General features: G+C 43.0%; 1 protein-coding gene across 3 annotated transcripts in view; it reads left to right on the top strand.

The window, feature by feature from the left end:
- The window catches only part of GPHN (gephyrin), a 69,786-nt gene extending 47,104 nt beyond the window's left edge, over positions 1–22,682 (top strand). For all 3 annotated transcript variants that reach the window (XM_078870622.1, XM_078870621.1, XM_078870619.1), the window contains 7 exons: positions 596–717; positions 3,064–3,151; positions 11,768–11,841; positions 14,771–14,835; positions 15,939–16,042; positions 17,301–17,397; positions 18,046–22,682. In XM_078870622.1, coding sequence (XP_078726748.1) covers positions 596–717; positions 3,064–3,151; positions 11,768–11,841; positions 14,771–14,835; positions 15,939–16,042; positions 17,301–17,397; positions 18,046–18,179 — 684 coding nt within the window. In that variant the 3' untranslated portion in view covers positions 18,180–22,682. The remainder of the gene's footprint in view (positions 1–595; positions 718–3,063; positions 3,152–11,767; positions 11,842–14,770; positions 14,836–15,938; positions 16,043–17,300; positions 17,398–18,045) is intronic.
- Positions 22,683–23,052: the final 370 nt, after the last annotated feature.

The raw sequence follows: 23,052 nt of genomic DNA, 5'->3' as shown, positions 1-23,052 counted from the left end.
TTGGTAAAAATAAAGTGGGACATCGGTGGACTTCGTAAGGTGTGGAGAAAAATAAATAACAATACAGTCTGCTCTCCGAAAACGTGGTAGTTGCATTCCTGAAGAACACCGTATTATGGAAAAATCGCGTTTATAATAAATAATATAGGGTAAAGTGCAGTCTTCAATAACACGTGAGATGCGTATTAAGGCTGAACACGTGGGCAGCATCTAGAAGCATCCAGCAGTATCCTAATGCCTTGTGTGGTGACGCTACGCCGAGGCAGCCGTACGACTGCTTATTATTACTCGCGCGACGTAGTTTTGATCACTCGATCGCGTTATGTCCAATTTGCGTTATGAAAATACGTTATAGGGGAAAAAACTGTACATTTAAATTGTGGGAAAGCAGAGGGAAATCACAGAGGAGTGGGTTTCTCGTCTCAAAGGGCTGCACATGCAGTTGGCGTAATGTGAACAGTAGCTTGAGTAAAACTATTATCACACTACTGCGTCCCACAGACTTGATAATGACACAACTATTTCCTGGTGCTGTTCTCCAAGGGCACGAGTGTAAACTTGCGTCACTGCTGGGTGCCCTTGTGGGTGTGCACAGCTGCTGAATCCGGAAGACAACCTCCTCCCTGGGAAGGTGCGGGACAGCAACCGCTCCACGTTGCTGGCCGTCATCCAGGAGCACGGCTACCCGACCATCGACCTGGGCATCATTGGGGACAAGTGGGTACCGCGCCCGCACTCAACGCCGTGTTCAGCCATCGCTGATAAACTCCCATTGCCATCGTTACTGCGTGCCTCGTCTCTCCCAGTAGGGTTTACCTGTAAAACTAAACTAGTACAACTTTTTTTTATTTTACCAGGTAAGGCCCACTGAGCTGTGAAGCTCTTTTTTCTAGAAGTGACCTGAACGTGGCTTATCGTGGATTATTGTGTGGAAATTGATAGCAGCAAAAAAGAACAGTGGAACAAAAAAATGTTGTCCATGGGTAGTAAGTGTTATTTTCGAATTGCTTATGTCTCAAAGTACAGAAAATGGCTATTATTCCCCACAAACTTTGCTTTTGTGACCAGGATAGTGATATTTTTAAATTTACCTATTTTCAATGAGAATTCCAGATAGATTCAGTGCTGAGTAAACTTGGAGTAACTTCTAGAACATTCCAGAACGTTCAGTTAATATAGTCGTATAAATACAGGGGCCTTAAGCCCACCAGTTCAGTTTAGTTCCAGCTGCCTAAGTGGATACATATCTGCATTTTTCTGAGATGGCATCAAGAGGCTGCAAGCATCCGGCAGATGCATTTTGCTATGTCTGCGGCCAATTTGTTAAGACAAGAGCGAAATAGTACTCTGTGGAAGAATCTGCTAAGATGTGTGAGGCCTACAAGGCATATTTCGGCATGCCTGTTGGGGATCAAGACAAACCCTGGGGACCTCATTTCACCTGCGAGCAATGCAAAAACAACTCTGGAAGGTAAGCTGTCTGAGGCAAAGGTCAAAGCCGGTGTCTTCGTCAGATCACAGATAAAGAAAATCCTGGAGTCCAATTAATTTCCCAAGAAGCTCATTAGTAAGGAAAAAGTGGCTTGGAACAGCTTTGTGGCAGTGGTTTGAGGCTTCCTGGGCAATCACAAGGCCGAAAACTATGTGGAGCTGGTTGACACTGGTGAAGAACTACGGCACAATTGGCTGTAGAATGTCCCTCAAAGTCCATATCTTTGATACTCATCTTGATAATTTCAAGGAGAACATTGGAGCATACTCATAAGAGCAGGGCGAGCGCTTCCACCAGGATATACTGGACTTTGAACGCCGCTACCATGGACAGTATAACGAGAACATGATGGTAGACTACATTTGGTGGCTGATTCGTGAAAGTGTTTTACAGTATCATTGTAAATCTCCAATAATTACTCACTTCTAAATCTTTTGTATTTTTTTTATTACTTTAGTATAAATACATGTTAATTTCGATTAATATGTTGTTTTTTTCTGACTTTATGTGAACGAAAAGACACAAATTCGCCCGTTTTCTCATTGAAAATAGGTACATTTCAAAATGTCACTGTCCTGGTGACAAAAGCAAGGTTTTTGAGGAATAATAGCCAATAAATAATAGCCATTGTCTATACTTTTTAGGCATAAGCAATTAAAAAATAACACTTACTACCCAGGGACAAAAATCGTGTTACAAGTGTAATCACAATAATGTAAACGGTCGGCTCAAGTGAAGCCCGCAGCCACGAGGGGCGCTTTGTTTACCACAACAGCAGAAAAAACAACCCCACCTCAAATCGTGACCAGTCAGTGTAACGCGACGAGCCGACTGCGTAATGGGCCGAGCGGCAGAATACCAAATAATACAAAGGCACGTTGCTAAATGTGGAGGGGAAAAAAACAGAGGACCCGGAGAAAATTCCATGCGACCACGGGGAGAACATGCGAACTCCAAATATACAAGCGTCATGGTCGGGATCAAACCCATGGCCTCCTGCATACCGGGCAAAGGAGATAACATCTCGCCACCCAATGCGGCGCCCAAACGTGCGTGGTGAAGTCTGCTCACACAACCTCGATGACTGGCAACAGCGTGGGGTATAGTCTTTATCCAGCAGAAAATTGGCAAAGGGCTGTAATGTAGTATTTTATTATAATTATTATTGTACAATTGAACCTTATGGCGGGACCCCAGGGTCCCGAATAAACGGAAGTCAAAATCGTCGTAAATTAGTTTTTTTAGACCTACCTGGTGCAGATCATTCTGATGTCATGTAGTCCAAGTGCAGCGAGGACAAATGCGCAGAAGAAACAAAATTTGGAAACTTTGATTAGTGCATCGTGTAGAGCTCATCGAGAGGAATAGATTGCCGTATCGTTCGCTTTCAACAGACATAAAATGACATTGCAACGCAGTTTATGCGAGAGCCGGGGCTTATGGGACCCTGGGGTCCCGCCATAAGGTTCAATTGAACATATGTGCACGTCTGGTAACACTTTTACTGGCGGTGTTGGTCAACTGATTGGTGCAACTACATGACTTTTCAACATGGTTTTTTTTTCTTCCAGTCCTGATGATCTACTGACGGCTCTCAATGAAGGCATCACCCATGCAGACGTCATCATAGCCTCTGGAGGCGTCTCCATGGGCGATAAGGTACGCAGGCCACGGGGTCACCACATCTGACTGTTTATGATTTCTATCGGACATTATGTTCTTGTCTGTTTACATAAAAGTGCAATAATCACCAGAAATCCATATTGATGGTTCTCTATACTCTTTGGTTCTTTCGGTAAATGGTTCTCACTACGAACGTTTTTTTAAAAGTTATTTGCCTGATCGAACTTTTGTTGGAGGAAATGTTAATTGACGTAATCTATTTATTCTGTGATGCGGGGGGGGGGGCGTTGTCTTTTTTGACATCATTGCTTTTGCCATTGTAGTGAACCAGCAACATGATGCTATCCTTGTCTCCCCACTTGGTTAAACAAAATAAACTTGAATCTTGACGCTGAATTTAATGTACAACTGTAATGTTTTTTTTGTCCGTGCATACTTGCGAGGCAGTCGCCTTGATTGGCTATGTAGAATATTGGCTATATAGTGTGCCGACTCAAGTGATTTCATGAATGTATTATAGATCAATAGTGGGAAGTACCCGGCGTTACCCGGGTGAAAAAGACACAAACACATCGACTTACACACACACACATGGACTAAAACACATCGACTCGCACACACATCGACTCGCACACACATCGACTCGCACACAGACATCGACTCACACACAGATATCGACTTACACGCACACATTTGAACTTTTCTATTTACTTACTCAGTTTGTTAAGATTAGTTTTCTATGTACGTAATGTTAAGGAAAGAACCAATGAAGAGGGAAAATGCAAACAATTGTTAATGCACCTTTGAGGATCAGCACTATAATCAAAGGTGAAGGTCATACTTAGTTTGTATGATATGCCTTTGTCTTGTATTGAATGCAATGAGTCATGGTGCCTATGTATTATTTTCGAAATATTGCATTGTAGGCAGGCACTGTGATAATATGGCAGAGGAACAAATATTTTTAGATAAATAAAATAATATGATTTTGAAATAAAGTTGTCAAATAAATGTCAGTATCATAAATATGTAAGGAATGCAGTTTAATATGTGAATGCTTAAAAATAGAAAAAAAGAGGAAATGTGCTCGCTCCTTCAGGTGAATGTTGAACGAAAAGCTGCAGTACGCCAAATGTAAAATGGGTGATTTTCCCAACAATGTAACAAAATGATAGACGAAATGTAATGAGCTGTATAGCAAAGAAAGTCCAACGTATTTAGCAGTATAACATAGAAACCAGCATCGGCAGTACTCCATATAAGTGAATAGCGTGACGTGAGCAAACGAAACAATAGAAATGCATTGAAGAAAGAAGCTAGAATAAGTGTATATTATAGAGCAGCAGTACCCACACTTCAGAAGCCGGCGACAGTCTGGATTATAGACTCCCAGTACGCTGACTCAATTACATAAGCATTGTTGCAGTCGACATAATAAGTTGCAAATAGGGTCAGCAGCTTAAAACGCAGGCTACAGTCTACATGAATGACTGTCAGTACACTGATCGTGATTAAAATAAATATTTAGTGTCTAGATAATAGGCTGGCAGTGCACTGACTTTTAATTAATAAGCAGGCAACAGTCTACATAAGAGACTGCCAGTACAACGAGTGCGATCAAGAAGCAGGCTGTAGTGTAGATAAGTGAAAGTGTTGTACTTTAAAAGTGTCATAGTATTTGTATTTATTTAGTAGTAACATAAAATATTTCATGGCAATTGGTCTATGTACGTGACAGTAACGAAAAATGCAATGTGCGTGACGTTAGGGAAAGTTGGAAATAAGAAGTTAAATGAATGCGTTAAAAAAGTGAATTAATAAAGTACGTTGACGACGTTGTTGCTGGCATGTTGGTTTGTAATTTGTCCAGCGAATGCGAAATGGAGATAGTTATTGAAATAATGGTGATGCATTGCAATATAATTTGCAGAAGCGGTAATAAACACTGTGTAAAGAATACATCCATTTGAGTCCCCCGGTGGCGATGTTTGCTGCACATCGCAGCAGGTTATCATTTGAAGCTGAGCCGATCTAGAGGAGGCTCACGACCCTTCAGATAATGGAAAGTTTGTGAGGCTAAAGAGACAATGGCTGTCCTTTGTTGCCCTAGCGAACTTAAATAGAGCAGTTAGTATGCAGGGGAAGAAAGCGTGTTACATAGTGTATATCTTCTGTAATGAAGCATCTTGTTTGAACAATTAGCGGCGAGCGAAAGTGAAAAATAAATGTAAAGAAAGTAATAATACTGTAGTTCGTGACTGAAAGTCGTGCTCACAACAGGAAAGTTTGTGGGCAAAAAGACACATTGGCTGGACTGTGTTGTCTTAAGGGAATGACATTTAACTGCTATTAGCCAGGGGGAAAAGCGTGTTACATCGTGTAAATTTACTGTCATGAAACATTGGTTAATGTGTACGCTGTATTATGAAAACACAGTAATATAAATGAGAGAAATAAGATAGATGTATGTTTGAAGGGAGCTCTAAATTAGTGAGTATTACCTCGCTCAGTGTCCACACGAAGGCGTGTGACTTGGTAGGGGCCGCCCCCCCCCGCTCCACCGAACGCGCGTGAGTTGGTATGATCGAGCGGACGCTTAGTAATAAGTAATTATACTAAAACAGCTAATTAAACTACTTTAAAGTTGACGGACGGGAAAACAAAATGGCGCTGGCTCATCACGGGGCTTACGGCGTGGCACCTGGCAAAAATTGTTTTTTACGTCAACCCCGCGGTTTGGGAGCCAAATCCTTCGCAAAAGTTTGGGCTGCACACACAGACAAACAATGACATTTCTAGGTTAGAGAAATGTCTCTAATGTGCAATGCTCTGGGGATTGAACACAGTTAAAGCTACCAAACATCCTGGTTTGGCCTGTCAGTTAAATTATCCGTTAATTATAAACTTCATGAAATAATTCTAGATTTGAAGCTTTCGTGACTGCAATGATTCATATTCTCAGGTTTTTTCGGTAAAGTCACGTAGGTAAAAACATTAAAATTAATGAAAGTAAAATAAAACAAAACAAAAATAACATTCACGACGTTTCGGAGGCAACACAAGTCTCCGTCATCAGGTGGGACCGTCACAGCCGAATTAGCTGCATCAAGTGAAGCAATGATTCAAGATGTAATCCCTTATAAGCAAGTTGAAGGGAGGTGGAGAGGGGGAGGGGAGAGCTTATCAGGCTGTGGTAGCCAATGAATGGAAACGTATCGGGAGGGAGGAGGAGCGGTGATCAAAGACTGCACGCAGTGCTCAACACAATGAATGGAGACGTGTCGGGACGGAGGGCGAGCGGCGATCAAAGACTGCACGCAGTGCTCAACACAATGAATGGAGACGCGCCGGGACGGAGGGCGAGCGGTGATCAAAGACATCACGTAGTGCTCAACACAATGAATGGAAACGTGGCGAGCGGTGATCAAAGAACAATGAAGAGATTACTGTTAAACACTGTGGATGTTAACACTCGGTGAAGTAAATTAAAATAGTGCCTGTCAGATAAGATGGTCCAAAAAGTGTAATTAAGTCTTTTTTGCGTGGTTAATAACATTTTTCCAGTGATTACTGAGTTTGTACCCATCATCACGGTTGAAATTATGTCTGTGTTTGTATATTTGTATGGCTTCGTGTACAAACCTTTGATGGTAGCCCGGAGGTTTGCAGAGAACCTTGGTCTCGGAAAAGACAATTTCATGAGAGCCCGCCGAGTTGTAGCAATGATCGGCAACGGCCGAAGAATCAGTTCTGCCGTGTTTCAGATCTGACTTGTGCTCGCGGACACGATCAGCAACATGACGTTTTGTTTCTCCAATGTAGCAATCACCACAAATGCAACTCAATTTGTAGACTCCAGGATACTGTAAGTCAGGAACGACATCCTTCACAGATGGAATCAGATCACGGATTTTATGCACTGTACTGAATCGGACTTGGATCTTATGTTTGTTTAGAATTTTGGAGATCTTTTTGGTCACGCCTGCTATGTATGGTAACGTGATAGTTTTGGTCGGAGTTTCATGTGGTTGTTTCTGTGTGGTGGGAGAGACAGCTTGGCGGATAGTGCGGTCAGAGTATCCGTTCATCCTGAGGGCCCGATGTACATGTCTTAATTCATCAGTCAGGTGGTGTTGGTCAGAAATGCCATGGGCTCTGTGGTATAGCGTTTTTATGAGAGAATTCTTTTGAGATGGGTGGTGGTGGGAATCCGGTTTCAAGTAGGAATTTGTGTGGGTGGCTTTCCTGTAGACAGAATGTCCCAAGGATCCGTCAAGCCTCCTCTTAAACAGAATATCCAAGAATGGTAGTTTACGTCTTTCTCCACTTCCATGGTGAATCTGATAGATGGGTGTCTAGAATTGATGTGGTCCAAGAAGTGGTTCAATGCTGGGAGGCCATGTGGCCAGATGACGAAAGTGTCATCCACATATCTCTTCCACAGGGAAGGACGCAGGGTGGATGTCCGGATGGCGTCTGATTCAAACTTTTCCATGAACATGTTGGCTATAACTGGTGACAAGGGGGAGCCCATAGGGGTACCCTCATTCTGTTTGTAGAAGGTGCCATTCCAGGTAAAATAGGTGTTGGTGAGGCAATGCCTAACCAGCGCAGGTACATCAGAATTCAATCCATGTTGGACTAAGTCCTCAATTATTGTTAGGGTGTCCGGTACTGGGACTTTGGTAAACAAAGATACTACATCAAAGCTGACGAGGATGTCATCAGGAGATAGTACCATGTCCTTAACCATAGAGACTAATTGGGTTGAGTTGAGTACTGCCGAAGAGGTCTTGCCTGTGAAGGGGAGCAGAGTATCTGATAGAAAACGGGCTAGTTTGTACGTCGGAGAGTTTATCGTCGACACGATGGGTCGTAGCGGGGTGCCTTCTTTATGGATTTTGGGAAGACCATAGAGTCTGGGAGGTCTTGCCGCCGATGGTTTTAGAGAGGGACGTTTGCTTGGTTCGATTAGGGAAGTCGAACTCGTGATGATACTGTTGGTTTTTGTCGTTAGGCTTTTAGTGGGATCGTTTTTAATTTTGGAGTAACTCCCATCATTAAGCAGGTCCAGGATTTTGTTGTTGTATGAATCTTTATCCATGATGACCGTGGCATTGCCCTTGTCTGCCGAGAGGATGACTATATCATCTCTCTTTTTTAAATTCGCGAGTTCAGAGCGTTCGTTTTTGCTGATGTTACTAGTGGGTTTCTTAGCATTCTTAAGAATAGTAGCTATTTCAGCTCTTGCTACATCCGCATGGATGTGTCCTATGCCTCTGAGGGCTACATCAATCTGAGAAATCATATCCTCTACTGGTATATATTTAGGGTTGACGGCGAAATTTAGTCCTTTGGCCAGTACCGTTTTTAGATTGTCAGAAATTGGAATGTTACTCTGATTAATCACGGTCTTGTTAACATCCAGCTTTGCGATGTGTGGCTCTGGTTTCTTTTTAGATAGGAGGTTGAATTTAGAAATCAGGTTAGCTTGGCATTTGGCTGACATTGAGTCAGCAGAAGTAGAAGTCATATTATCAACGTGGTTCCAATCAGAAGGTGACATTTTTTGTCTTAACAAACACATCTAATGTTAACACAAAACATGTCACCTTCTGATTGGAACCACGTTGATAACATGACTTCTACTTCTGCTGACTCAATGTCAGCCAAATGCAAAGCTAACCTGATCTCTAAATTCAACCTCCTATCTAAAAAGAAACCAGAGCCACACATCGCAAAGCTGGATGTTAACAAGACCGTGATTAATCAGAGTAACATTCCAATTTCTGACAATCTAAAAACGGTACTGGCCAAAGGACTAAATTTCGCCGTCACCCCTAAATATATACCAGTAGAGGATATGATTTCTCAGATTGATGTAGCCCTCAGAGGCATAGGACACATCCATGCGGATGTAGCAAGAGCTGAAATAGCTACTATTCTTAAGAATGCTAAGAAACCCACTAGTAACATCAGCAAAAACGAACGCTCTGAACTCGCGAATTTAAAAAAGAGAGATGATATAGTCATCCTCTCGGCAGACAAGGGCAATGCCACGGTCATCATGGATAAAGATTCATACAACAACAAAATCCTGGACCTGCTTAATGATGGGAGTTACTCCAAAATTAAAAACGATCCCACTAAAAGCCTAACGACAAAAACCAACAGTATCATCACGAGTTCGTCTTCCCTAATCGAACCAAGCAAACGTCCCTCTCTAAAACCATCGGCGGCAAGACCTCCCAGACTCTATGGTCTTCCCAAAATCCATAAAGAAGGCACCCCGCTACGACCCATCGTGTCGACGATAAACTCTCCGACGTACAAACTAGCCCGTTTTCTATCAGATACTCTGCTCCCCTTCAGAGGCAAGACCTCTTCGGCAGTACTCAACTCAACCCAATTAGTCTCTATGGTTAAGGACATGGTACTATCTCCTGATGACATCCTCGTCAGCTTTGATGTAGTATCTTTGTTTACCAAAGTCCCAGTACCGGACACCCTAACAATAATTGAGGACTTAGTCCAACATGGATTGAATTCTGATGTACCTGCGCTGGTTAGGCATTGCCTCACCAACACCTATTTTACCTGGAATGGCACCTTCTACAAACAGAATGAGGGTACCCCTATGGGCTCCCCCTTGTCACCAGTTATAGCCAACATGTTCATGGAAAAGTTTGAATCAGACGCCATCCAGACATCCACCCTGCGTCCTTCCCTGTGGAAGAGATATGTGGATGACACTTTCGTCATCTGGCCACATGGCCTCCCAGCATTGAACCACTTCTTGGACCACATCAATTCTAGACACCCATCTATCAGATTCACCATGGAAGTGGAGAAAGACGGTAAACTACCATTCTTGGATATTCTGTTTAAGAGGAGGCTTGACGGATCCTTGGGACATTCTGTCTACAGGAAAGCCACCCACACAAATTCCTACTTGAAACCGGATTCCCACCACCACCCATCTCAAAAGAATTCTCTCATCAAAACGCTATACCACAGAGCCCATGGCATTTCTGACCAACACCACCTGACTGATGAATTAAGACATGTACATCGGGCCCTCAGGATGAACGGATACTCTGACCGCACTATCCGCCAAGCTGTCTCTCCCACCACACAGAAACAACCACATGAAACTCCGACCAAAACTATCACGTTACCATACATAGCAGGCGTGACCAAAAAGATCTCCAAAATTCTAAACAAACATAAGATCCAAGTCCGATTCAGTACAGTGCATAAAATCCGTGATCTGATTCCATCTGTGAAGGATGTCGTTCCTGACTTACAGTATCCTGGAGTCTACAAATTGAGTTGCATTTGTGGTGATTGCTACATTGGAGAAACAAAACGTCATGTTGCTGATCGTGTCCGCGAGCACAAGTCAGATCTGAAACACGGCAGAACTGATTCTTCGGCCGTTGCCGATCATTGCTACAACTCGGCGGGCTCTCATGAAATTGTCTTTTCCGAGACCAAGGTTCTCTGCAAACCTCCGGGCTATCATCAAAGGTTTGTACACGAAGCCATACAAATATACAAACACAGACATAATTTCAACCGTGATGATGGGTACAAACTCAGTAATCACTGGAAAGATGTTATTAACCACGCAAAAAAGACTTAATTACACTTTTTGGACCATCTTATCTGACAGGCACTATTTTAATTTACTTCACCGAGTGTTAACATCCACAGTGTTTAACAGTAATCTCTTCATTGTTCTTTGATCACCGCTCGCCACGTTTCCATTCATTGTGTTGAGCACTACGTGATGTCTTTGATCACCGCTCGCCCTCCGTCCCGGCGCGTCTCCATTCATTGTGTTGAGCACTGCGTGCAGTCTTTGATCGCCGCTCGCCCTCCGTCCCGACACGTCTCCATTCATTGTGTTGAGCACTGCGTGCAGTCTTTGATCACCGCTCCTCCTCCCTCCCGATACGTTTCCATTCATTGGCTACCACAGCCTGATAAGCTCTCCCCTCCCCCTCTCCACCTCCCTTCAACTTGCTTATAAGGGATTACATCTTGAATCATTGCTTCACTTGATGCAGCTAATTCGGCTGTGACGGTCCCACCTGATGACGGAGACTTGTGTTGCCTCCGAAACGTCGTGAATTTTATTTTTGTTTTGTTTTATTTTACTTTCATTAATTTTAATGTTTTTACCTTCATGAAATAATCCTGAAAATTATTTAAGGATAAATTATACTGTATTTATGTAACAATACTTTTCAAAGTAAAAAAAAATAGTCTGATCAATTATATATATTTTTTATTCGACGTTGTATCCTGTAACATCATCCAAAAATGTTTTAAATGCAATTTCTGTCTACGTACATGCTTGGTAATTAAGTTTCTCAAACATTCTTCCCGTTAGCCAGCTTGCTCATCGGTAGAGCGAGGGGCTCGCAATCGGAAAGTTCACGAGTTCAACTCCCGGTTGGGGTTTGGCTCAGGCTCTCATCCCTCCACGGTCGTGGGGAAGTCAACAGTGGCTTGTCCTATGGATATACTTGCCCCGACCAGATGAATGTGGAATGAGGGCCGTAAACGGGAGATGAGCACAGCTTCGATGTTCATATGAGCAGGAACTCGCTTAATGACTTTTCCTTGAATTTCCCTTCCCTTTAGGATTATTTCAAACAGGTACTGGACATTGACCTCAATGCCCAGATCCACTTTGGAAGAGTCTTCATGAAGCCAGGGTGAGGAACAATTACATCAGTGCCCTGTGCTCAGTGGTGACACGTTCCAGGGGATGTACACTCGTATATGGTTTGGGAGTAATGTTAGGTATCTGCAGCTGTCTGCTCGATGTGACTCCTGGTCACAAGTTATGCTCGCATATCGTTCCCCAAATTGGAGTGCAGCGTGAAATACATGCCGGTTATGTTTCCTGCCATTCAGCACAGTGATTTTCTATAGCAATATGTTCAAGAGCTGAATGCCACATTCAAGGTCTGATAGCGACGAGGGGGCTTCAAGAGAGAGTTAGTGTATTTTTATATTCTTTAAATGAAGGAGCCCAGACCACAGTGATTTACTGTACAGTTGATCATCGATTATATCCGGCGTGCGATATTATCCTGCTTCCAATATTATCCGGCGGTCCCAGACCGATGCGACGAAACCGGCAAAACCACTGCAAAGGCTGCATCAGTCAGGCGATCTTCAAACACATGTCATTGAAACAAGCGCATAGTACGTACATCACCCCATGCAGAGTCTTCAAGATTGGAGTGGTAAGTACGGTACAATAAATACAGTACCTTTTTACAGTAGGATATTTATTATTGTCTATATGTATGTTTATTTATGCCAAGTTGATATAGTAAACAAATATGAACACAAAAAAACGTTCAAAATAAGCTATTTTAAATATTGATTAGCGATCAATTATCCGGCGTTTTTGAAAATCTGGTGCCCCCTTAACCCCGGAGCCGCTGGATAATCGATGATCTGCTCTATGGTCCCTAGTTTTGATTGCATGGCCACAAGTGCACTCCTGTGTGGCTTGTGTCTTTAATTTTACATTCACGAAGGAGATGTGTGCATCAAGCCTGTCGGTGTTCTGATGCGGTTGATGATGGTTACACACGTGTCTTCTGGGAGGAATGTCGAAGCCAGGAGGTTGTTTTGGGTCTTGAACAAGGTGTTTAATCCGAACGTCCGCGTTGCTCGTCCAGATCTGGGCGGGAATCTAGGATGGTGACGGGATGATACTAGAAGGGGGCATTGGGACTTGAGTCGGTGGTGTGGTGAGGTACATTTTTGAGGTGTTGGTTGGCAAGATATCTCGTAAACTCCCTTACAGTTTGCATGTCTCGGCAGATATTTGGTTGCAGAATGTGTGCGAGAACAGGGAGCGAGGGGATTGGTGTCAGTTTCAGTGGTCTGGTTGCGATGCACATTGCATCATTTAATTGTGCATCTAGCAGTTTTGCGTATGAGCTGCCGGACCAGGCTGGAGCACAAGCGCTTGTGGTGGTTTCTGAGCATCGTGTCGATTGGGTGTACGGTAGAATGACATCTGACGATGTTGACTGACTTCAGCAGTAGGCCATGATGCCAAACAGCGTCATTGATCATTGCCGTGCCACTTTTTTGTTGACACTGGAAACCAGCCTCGGTGATGGTGGCGAAGGCAGCAGCTATGATCAGTTTGAAATCCGGCTCAATCGGGTGGTAGTTGGGGATCAATAATGGGGTGTGTGTCTGCAAGCTCGGCACATCCCATCAGCTTGGGGGTGGAGGACAAGGAGGGACGTTGGCCGGTAGCTGGAGGACGAGTCTTGCGGCTTTGCCGGGTCCAGAATGGCGACGACTCTGGCTTGCCGTCGGGATGTTGGCCATCCTGTGTATGACGGTGAAGAGGTTTTCAAGCCTTTGTTTGTATAGTGCCGTTTTTTTTTAGGAACTCACGACACAGGCAATAATATCCCTGTGCCTCGCTGTACGGTCTCGTTATATCTGTTGCTTGTGGTAGCTGACTTACGGTGATGGCGGTGTTGTTTTCCGACAGCTTACTTGGTGAACTTGTCAATTGGTGCCTTTTGATTGCGACAATGTGTGGGAAGCCACGGCATTCACTGTGGTTGTTGGTGGTCTGTGCTGTGTTGCTTTTGAGGTACTTCGGTTGTGGAGGAACCAAGTCTGCAGTGACATCTTCCCAACGTTTTCAGACTTTGAGCTGCAGGTTCTTCAATTGGGCTTCGGTTTCTTATTCACAGCCAGGCCACTTGGCCTTCCGAGAGTTCCAACGTGGGTGGCCGTGGTTTGGAGGTTAACGGTATCTATAAACCCGATGTGTGTGACAGCCGGTCTGTTTTAGGTGTTTTAAAATTTGCCGAAAATTGTTCGTGGTAATTCGTAGCTGTCTGCTATTGTCCTTTCAAATGAACCATTAGTCGAGGTTGTAGTTTTTTGTTTTCATGTGGCCGAGTGTAACGTGCCCAGCTGTTTGGGGTCGTATGCAAGGGAGGTGTCTCGTGTCGACTACCATTTCTCGAGCTTCGTCATTGTCTGAGTAGCCCCATCATCGTGTGTGGTGGCTGTTGAAGTCACCCACGTCTATAGCCGTGCAAGCGGGTGCTGTCACAGGCGGTGATGGCTATGGCTATTTGGGGTTTATACGCAGTGATGACCATCACGTGGCCAATTGTGATGGTTATTGTCGATGTGCTGTCAATTGTGGCGGTGGACTTAAAATCAGCAGAGACCCTTAGTTTGGCCTTGCCTGATGAAGGCGGTGAGAAGGGCATTGTTACTAACACCTGTTGAGGTTTCGTTAATTGCGGTCCGTATAAGAGGTCTCGGCAGTATTTCTGTGATATCTGCTTGCCCCAGCTGTTGGTGCCGGCGTGCACCGCTGTTATCATTTTCACATTAATTTGCTTTGAGAGGTACAAAATACGCAACATTGTAACGTTACTCTTAACTAAAATTTAAAAAAGTGAATAATTGTTTCTACAGCATGAACCTTAGGGAGTACAAGACCTTGACTCTGATTGTGCTTTGAATTTATTAAAAAATGGTGGTTACTGATTTTCTGACGTTATATGAAGCAGTTAAAGCAGCTGCATTGGTATTGTCGTGTGCCGTTTATTTCTGGCACGGCGATGTTTCTCTTTGCAGATTGCCCACAACGTTTGGTACACTGGACATCCACGGCATGCGCAAACTAATCTTCGCACTACCCGGTAATGTGGTGCGCACAGACATCCACGTGTGTGTGTGTGTGTGCATTACAGTCGTGTAATCAAATTATGGGTAGGCCTGGGTACCCAATTATTTTAAACTAAATTGGGTCGTACGATGAACACATCGTGAGCTATCCACGTGAAGATTAGATCAGCCTTGGGCGTGTTCAGTCTCCTTACTCAGAAACGTTTGTTGTACACGTTAATACTTACATGTTAATACATAGTTGTACACATTAATACGTACACGTTAATATGTACAGGGGGTCCCATAAGTCTAGAATCTAGGAAAAATTATACAAAAAAGGCAATTCGAACGTTTTTATTCTACACTTCTGCTAAAATGAGCGAGGATGGCAGTGGCTGTGTGATCATTGTTGGATCTCGTCGAAGCTCCACTGCGTGGGTTAAGTTGTATGGATCCTATTCCCATTAACTTTGCAACAAGTTTGCTAACACTGCTCTGTGTTATGCAGTCTGTTCAATTCAACGGCGACCTCCCTCTGACTCCGATTTCCTACGAGTGGAATTATCTGGACTCGTTCTTCTTTACTACTCAGATAGCTCTTGGGCCTGCACAAACAAAAAAAATAAATGAATTCGTTATTTTCCCCTATGATTCCAGACTTGTTGACCACCCTGTAGTTGTACAGTACACGTTGATAATTGTTGTACACTTTAATAATTGTTGTACACGTTAATACAGCGTTTGTTGTACTCCTTTATATGGAGTGTGAACTATGACACGTGTGTCTGCATTTTAATTGTGAATTCCATGTTTTGAAAGTGGATTCAAATTGAATGTATTGTTTAAAGGCACTTTCAAACATGATGATAATGAAAAGTGGATGGAAAGGAGAAGGGAAACCAATGACTGTAACAACGCGAGAGATAAACTTACTATATATTTATCCAGAATATAGAGTGTTCCATCTCGCCATTATTGCCGAATCGGAATAATATAGTGATAATATTCTGTTTTTGTTTTATTTCAAATTTGAAAAAGATTTACCTCACGCATTCCAATTGGCAAGCCATAGCCAGGTACGATTCCACAATAGTCTGTGTGTCTGTTGCCCATAAGTGCGGCCCTCTCATTACAGGAAATCCGGTGTCTGCCATCATCACAAGCAACCTCTTCGTCATCCCGGCGCTGCGTAAGATGCAAGGGATCATTGATCCGCGTCCCACGATCCTCAAAGCAAGGGTAAGGGGGGGGGGCGTGTGATTGAAGTGTGATATCAGCAAAGGTGCACTCCAGTAGTGGGCCAAGGCTCTCGAGACATCTGTTTCACACGCTCAAGTTTTAATTGTTGTGCAATATTTGCCTCTCTCGCAGTTTGTACATCTGTGAGAAGAAATTGTGAAAATGCGGTTATCAATAACTGTGCAAGGGAAGTATTTATATTTAACAGGCGATGTTTTTGGTAACGGCCCTTCCTCATAGCGCTTTGTGTTTTTGTTATTTGTGCTTATTAGAATCAGAATATTTATTTATACTGGAGGAGGAATCCGATGAGCTATAAAGCTCTTTTTCACAGATTCCCAGTAAGCGGGCGGGTCAGAACGTTACAACAACAAACAGTACAAAAAAACACGATAGGAGTGTAAAGTATAGGAAAGGTAAACAAGTCACACAAATCTTGACTTAAAGCTTTCGTGACTACAGGAATTCATATTCTTTGTGTCTTTCGGTAAAGTCACGTAGGTAGCTTCAAGGAAAATCACGAAAAACTACGACGTTCCGATCGCAACACAAGCGGTCGTCATCCTGATGAAGTGACTTTACCGAAAGACCCGAAGAATACGTTACAAAAAATAAAACAAAAAATGTTTATTTTTCCAGGTAAAGCCCACTTAACTATTAGCTTCCTTTTCAGAAAAAATCCTGGCCACAAATGAAAGCTCAACCAAGCGGCGTATCACGCGCTGTTGTCAGCTCGGTATCACTAAAATAAATAGTACAAAAATTTGAGGTTGATTCAGTAGAGTAAATATAACAAGTATCTAAGTTATGCCAAGAGAAGTTCATTAAAAATAGCTAAGAGCATGCTGCTCGTGCACCGTCTCATTCCCAGACTCTCACCAGGCGCAGACGTGTCACATGATCAAGGGTGGGGCAGTGGGCACCTTGCATAACTGCTCCTTAAAAGAGTGACCAGCTGTTATTGTTTATTTTGTGAAGTGAAATTTATGGAAGAAGGAACCTGGAATGTGTTGACAACTGACTTGCGGCAATGTTTAGAAATGGCTGCAATAAGGAAATGCGCATGTTTTATGACGATTATGGAAACAGTCGGCTCAGCTTAATGCTCAATCACTTATTGTCAAGAGGACGATTTCGTATGACAGGTGCATATCAGCAGTCATAGGGATAAGGTAGGAAGAGTACATTTTGTATCTTTTTAACTACTCGTTGTGTGACAGCACAAGGCTTATTGTGGTGCTACTCGTGATGTTCACAGTTGGCTTGTGATGTGAAGTTGGATCCTCGTCCAGAGTACCACCGCTGCATCCTGACCTGGCACCACCAAGAGCCACTACCCTGGGCCCAGAGCACAGGTACATTCGCAACGCATGTCCAGCACAACATACAGTTTATTTAGTAAACTGCGTACTTTTGGGCACTTTAAAGATTTTACACTTGAGGTCACTTATGGTATTTTATTGCAAGATCTGACCATGTCCGTCCAGTGCTCGCTGAGTTGCATTGGCTTCCAGTTGCTGAACGAATATATTATAAGGTCACACTCATTACACACAAAGTGCTTGCCACAAATGAACCACGATTCCTCGCTGATTTCGTCAAGGAGCATAAACCATCACGCGAACTCTGGCCATCCTCGCAGAGGCTTTTGGCTCGTCGTCGAACGAAGATGGTCACCGCATAGCTCGCTTTCAGATCTGCTTCTGTGGCCGACTGGAACGCTCTTCCTTCCGATATTAGGAACCCACTGGAGCTATGCACTTTTAAATATAGATTGAAAACTGTTTTTAAAATTGTTTTTGTGTTTAGTGTATTGTCCTTCCTCCGCTCCTCCGATTAACACGGTTGGCTACGTACGGTGTGAAAGAAGTTCAACATATGTACATACGTACCAGGATTTTAGCAAGACGAATGTTAAAAAGTATGGCCACGGCCTGAACTCTCCACCTGCTTATTTGTTTTCGAACAGCATTGACGTGTGGCGGCCTTGAATGTCCCTGCAGGTAACCAGATGAACTGCCACGTGCTGAGCATGCGGAGCGCCAACGGGCTGCTGATGCTGCCACCCAAGACTGAGCAGTACCTGGAACTGCATAAGGGGGAGGTGGTTGATGTGATGGTCATCGGAAGGTTGTGATCACCCCCCTCCCTGCCTCCTCATCCCCAGCCAGCGCGCTGTGCATGCACTGCATGTCCACCATGTATCTGCAAATACTACATGCTGTACTTTAATTATTTATTACTGTATATCCTTTACTATATAGTTAGTTAGCAACCCCTTGCTTTAAATAATCAGGTAGAAAACAATGAATGTTTCATAGATATATTTACACTTATTACGCTATTATAATCCAAAATAGGTCAATGTTACTAAATTTGGGGTTCCCTATGAAATGTCTGACACGTTCGACAGGGATTATTCATTTAATACATTTAGTTTTCAAGTCAAATAATGAACCTGCGTGAACATGTTAGCGTAGAGAGCTGTTTGTCCCTTGATTAGCGCACACCCAGAGCCGCTTGAATTGGTTTGATGCCTCTAAACGCCTCCAGGGTGCTGATGCGTTCTAACTGATGGAGCCAATCACATGCTCATCGACAGCTTTAGCTCATTTATGCAATGTTTAGGTAAAGGATAATTTTAGCATATATACAGTATATAAATAGAGTACATATTATACTAATCTAGTGTGTGGTAGATCTTTCTCAAGAAGTATGTTCAGAGGAATTTAAATTAAATGATTAGCTTGATTGTACATCATCATCATCATCTGCTGCTGCTGCTGCAGGATTCGTTACCTTTACGGAGTGTAAGTGCATGGCTCTTGGGCCCTCTCAAACTCCGTCTGCATACAGAGTGCTACATCGATGCTCAGCATTATCTGCAGATACTCATATTTTTGTCAAGGGAGTAATATATATGATATAACACGGGGCAACACAAGGACACGATGTTTATGCTGTTTAAATAGTGTTCACTTGAATTTATATATTTATGGTATATGAAATATAATTATTGTACACATATAACTTATAATTAACTTGTACTGAGAGGTTACAAATCTTGTGAATTACTGTAACAGCAAAGGCAATGTGCCGGTTTGTAAGTACACATGCACGCACGTGGATTTTAGTGCAGTATAGTACAACATTGGTGCAGTTTAATTTTGACCCCTCCCACAATGATGATAGTGATCCTGTCAACGCAGAAACCCGACCGTTTTATTGGGGGATTTTCTACATGAACTGAATTCCTGATTTACAAACCTACTACTGCACAAGTACTGCTTCGTAAGGATGTACATTTCCTCATTGCGCAATAGCGACCTCCTCGATCGGCAGCGGTCCCCGTGGCAACCTGTGTTCAGTAGATGCCTGCACAGTGGTCCACTCACCCAGCAGCTCACTGGTTACGTTAGACATGTGTGTGTGTGTGCGCGCGCGTGCGTGTTTATTTGTGGGGGGCCGGTGGCGCAGCGGTTAGCGTGCTGCGCTACGAACCCGGCGACCCGAGTTCGATTCCCGCTCATGGCCACCAACACCAGTGACGATTATCTGAATCGGTCCTGGGCCTCCCCTAGGTCAACTCAGCCTCAAATGAGTGGTGCGACATGTAAACATCGCCACTAGGGAGACAAAGGCGGCCGGGCGTGGTGCTGGCCACCCACCCCTTTGTGTGTCGTGCCGGCCTTCATAGGTGTTCACTAACAGCACTTGCCCCAACTGTCTGTTCAGGCTACACGGGGGGATCTTTGTTCTGTTTATTTAAATATTTATGAATTCCTTTACTTTTTGATTTAAAGATGTTGCATTCAATGTTGTACATTTCAAAAACAGCAAAGATTAAATCCCAAACAAGTGAAGATAGTAATGGCTGCATACAATGATGCTGTGTTATATAGCAAGTGCAACTCTTTCAGTGTTGGCCATCAATCACACAGCGTAAATGTACACATTTCACGGTAACATCTGTAAATGACGACACCATTAAACACATTTATGATCCATACTTGTTTTGAGTACAAGACTGGTTTTACAAATATTGGCTGAGAATGTATTTCAAGCCTATAATTGTCTGCATTGTTCTCTTGTTCGTCTCCATGATTTAGTTTGAACATGTGTCCCTTCATCTCTCAGACGTTTAACAACTCAAGAAAGCCGACTTAACGAAATTGCCAGTTTGTGAATGTTTACATTTTTATTGACATTTAAGCATATATCTATCTGAAAATGATGGTGCTAGCTTAACAAGAAGGGGATCTCATTTTCAGAGAAACTAGTTGTGATCTTGGAGCTGAAATAGTAACATTTACACAGACTCAAAACCTATTTGTGAGGTAAAATTGGTACAGTATTTTTTTGGGGGGGGGGTTATTTTGTGCTTTTCAATTAAAATGGGATTCACGAAGCTTGCCCAAATCATGTACATCTCAGAGGTTCTGCACTGCCCGCGTGTGATAGCCTGCAACACAGTACAAATAGGGGACATAGATTACTCTACACGCGCCATGGATTTAAAAAAAATGGTTCCGTGAAATTGTTCCATCAACATTTTCATTGGGTCCCGTCATATTTGACATTCAGGTATCTTTCAAAGCTCAAGGATTACCCACATGTTGTTGGTTTCAAACACGTCCTGCGCAAAGGACCAATGGAGGATTGCTATTGACTTGTGAAAGGCATCCACAGTCTTTGACCAAAGTTGATTATTTGATTTAGACCCATTCTCAAATCTGTCCCTGTACGATAGACACAAGATCGCAACACAGCGACACTGAACCAGGAGGAAAAGTCACGCGGAAATGTGTTTGTATTTAATGAGCAATGTAACGTGTTACGTTCCAGGCCCCACGAGGAGAGGACGTCGTATGTAGTGACGTCACGAGGGAAGCGTGATGCGCCATGTCGTGGAATGACATCACAATGACGGCATCGCTAACCCCAAAGGCAAATTCTTAAGAGTGGAGGACTCGTGATCGCGCACTCACACTTAGCTGCACGTGTGATTGCAAGTCACTAAATTGTCTGAATGTCAGGATATTTCTGTCAGTGATAAATATATATTTGAAGGCCTGGAATTTCTGAATGTGTATAGATCTGGCCTGAATCACCCAGCACTTAACATTGTGACGTGAGAAATATTTTCCAGCGATCGCTTTTCTGAGGCCGATCACTTTAATTGCTTTTGCAGCATTATACCAGCTTCCGTAATACTGCAATGACTCAAATTAAGCATGTTACTGTGCTATTTTGGGGTAAATGTTAGTGAACAATGCAAAGTTTACATAGTGCTGTATTTATAATAGGTGTTTGGGGGGTTATATCGCATAAGTATAACGTCAAATGACGTGGTATATCCTCCTCCACCCGACAAAGCCAAACATCAAGTTTTTACATGACCATAATACGTCCCATTTGGCATTATTTTCAGCAAATCCGGTCTGTAGAAAGGCAATCACACCAGAGTTTGACTTCGCAATGACACTACGCTGGAAAGATACGTAATTATGAATCGTATTGGTCGTCAGTGTCACACTTCCAGTAGCAGTCCGAATGTTTTTTTTTCATTTAAGAAACTTAAGCAAATATTGTTGGAAAGGCTCTGGAGACCAAATGAAAATGCCTTCAGTATAAGTTGCAATAAGTTGATATTTTTATTTGTAAGTGTTGTTGACCAATAACAGTATAGCATGCAGCTTTGAAGCTCCAGGTGAAAATGCGTAATCATTAGGTCAATATAAGATAAATCTTCCAGTGTTCCTGGTATTCTTTAGGAAAACCAAAACATAGAAACACTAAATGTACAGATTTGGCAATGTCATATTAAGTTTAATTGCATTCCTTATTGAAACTGCATTATTTGTTGTTCATAATGAAGACATACATGTTATAGTGTACCAGTATTTTAAATTACGTATATATTGTTTAATTTCTACAAACTTATTTTTATACTCCAGTTCTGGTGTGTTACCCACTGTATGAGTTGAACATGTTGTTCTTGTGATTTTCGGAGTGATGCTTGCCCAGTGAAAATTAGCTGAACTCTGAGCCAAACCCGGTAAACTCAGCAAGGTCCTCACTCAGTACGAGATAAACACGAAGTTTGGTTCTGGCATTACAGATGCCATTGAGAGCAAGATTTGGCATCTGGTCTAAATCGGGATAAACCGTGCCCATGCCCTGCGTAAATAACAGTAATGGGTACCATTTCTGTTTTCCTTGAGTAACTTCAACTTATTACACACCGCTTACAAATTAACACTGTATGTGTAATTATATATCAGAGTGCTTTTCTCATTTGAAATAATTAACAGAGTAAACATGGTTTTTGAACTCGGGGTGATTTGTCTTGTAGTGCCACGTTAATGTTTATGGCAGACTATCACGGCGTTACGATGTGTCCCCCTTCCACGTGCATCGTTATCTTCCCCCTGTACAGACCTCAGTGCTACAGGGAAATACGGGTCCACAAGAGTTATCGGGACTTGACGGTTTGCTTTTTGTTGTTCCCGAACTCTTCGTCTCGTCAGCGCCGTGATCACAACCCTGCTTCTTCCCTCGCACCTGCCCCACGGCAGGACTTCCATCGTCTCTTTTCCTTAGCTCGTTATGACATCGCTCAATTCAATAAACGTGTACAACTCCCTACCGTTACAACATTTCATGGAGCTGCTGCTGGTTTGCTGGCCGCTTGACATTTTGGGGCTTCGTGCGCCTCTGCTCAGCAAGTGTGTTTTAAAAAGTATTTGCGTTCAACATGAATGAGTTACTGTCGATGCATTAACACAATGGATTTTCTAAGTTTGTATTGCACCCACATGTAACACAATATTTCTACTGCACTGGCGTCAACCCGATAAGGTTGCTCCTGTGAATGTAGCATAATATTGTATCCACCGTTGTCATGTCAGTTCACTCAACATTGGTGATGCGTTATTTGCATGGTAGCTGGGTGGCTGTAGTTGCTACGAGGCAGCAGACCCTTTCCCAAGTATCGGTTGATCACGCAG

Source organism: Lampetra fluviatilis, chromosome 30, assembly GCF_964198595.1.
Source record: "Lampetra fluviatilis chromosome 30, kcLamFluv1.1, whole genome shotgun sequence".
Taxonomy (NCBI): Eukaryota; Metazoa; Chordata; class Hyperoartia; order Petromyzontiformes; family Petromyzontidae; genus Lampetra; species Lampetra fluviatilis.
The sequence above is the reverse complement of the archived record's forward strand: the minus strand, read 5'-3'. Positions and strand labels throughout refer to the sequence as shown.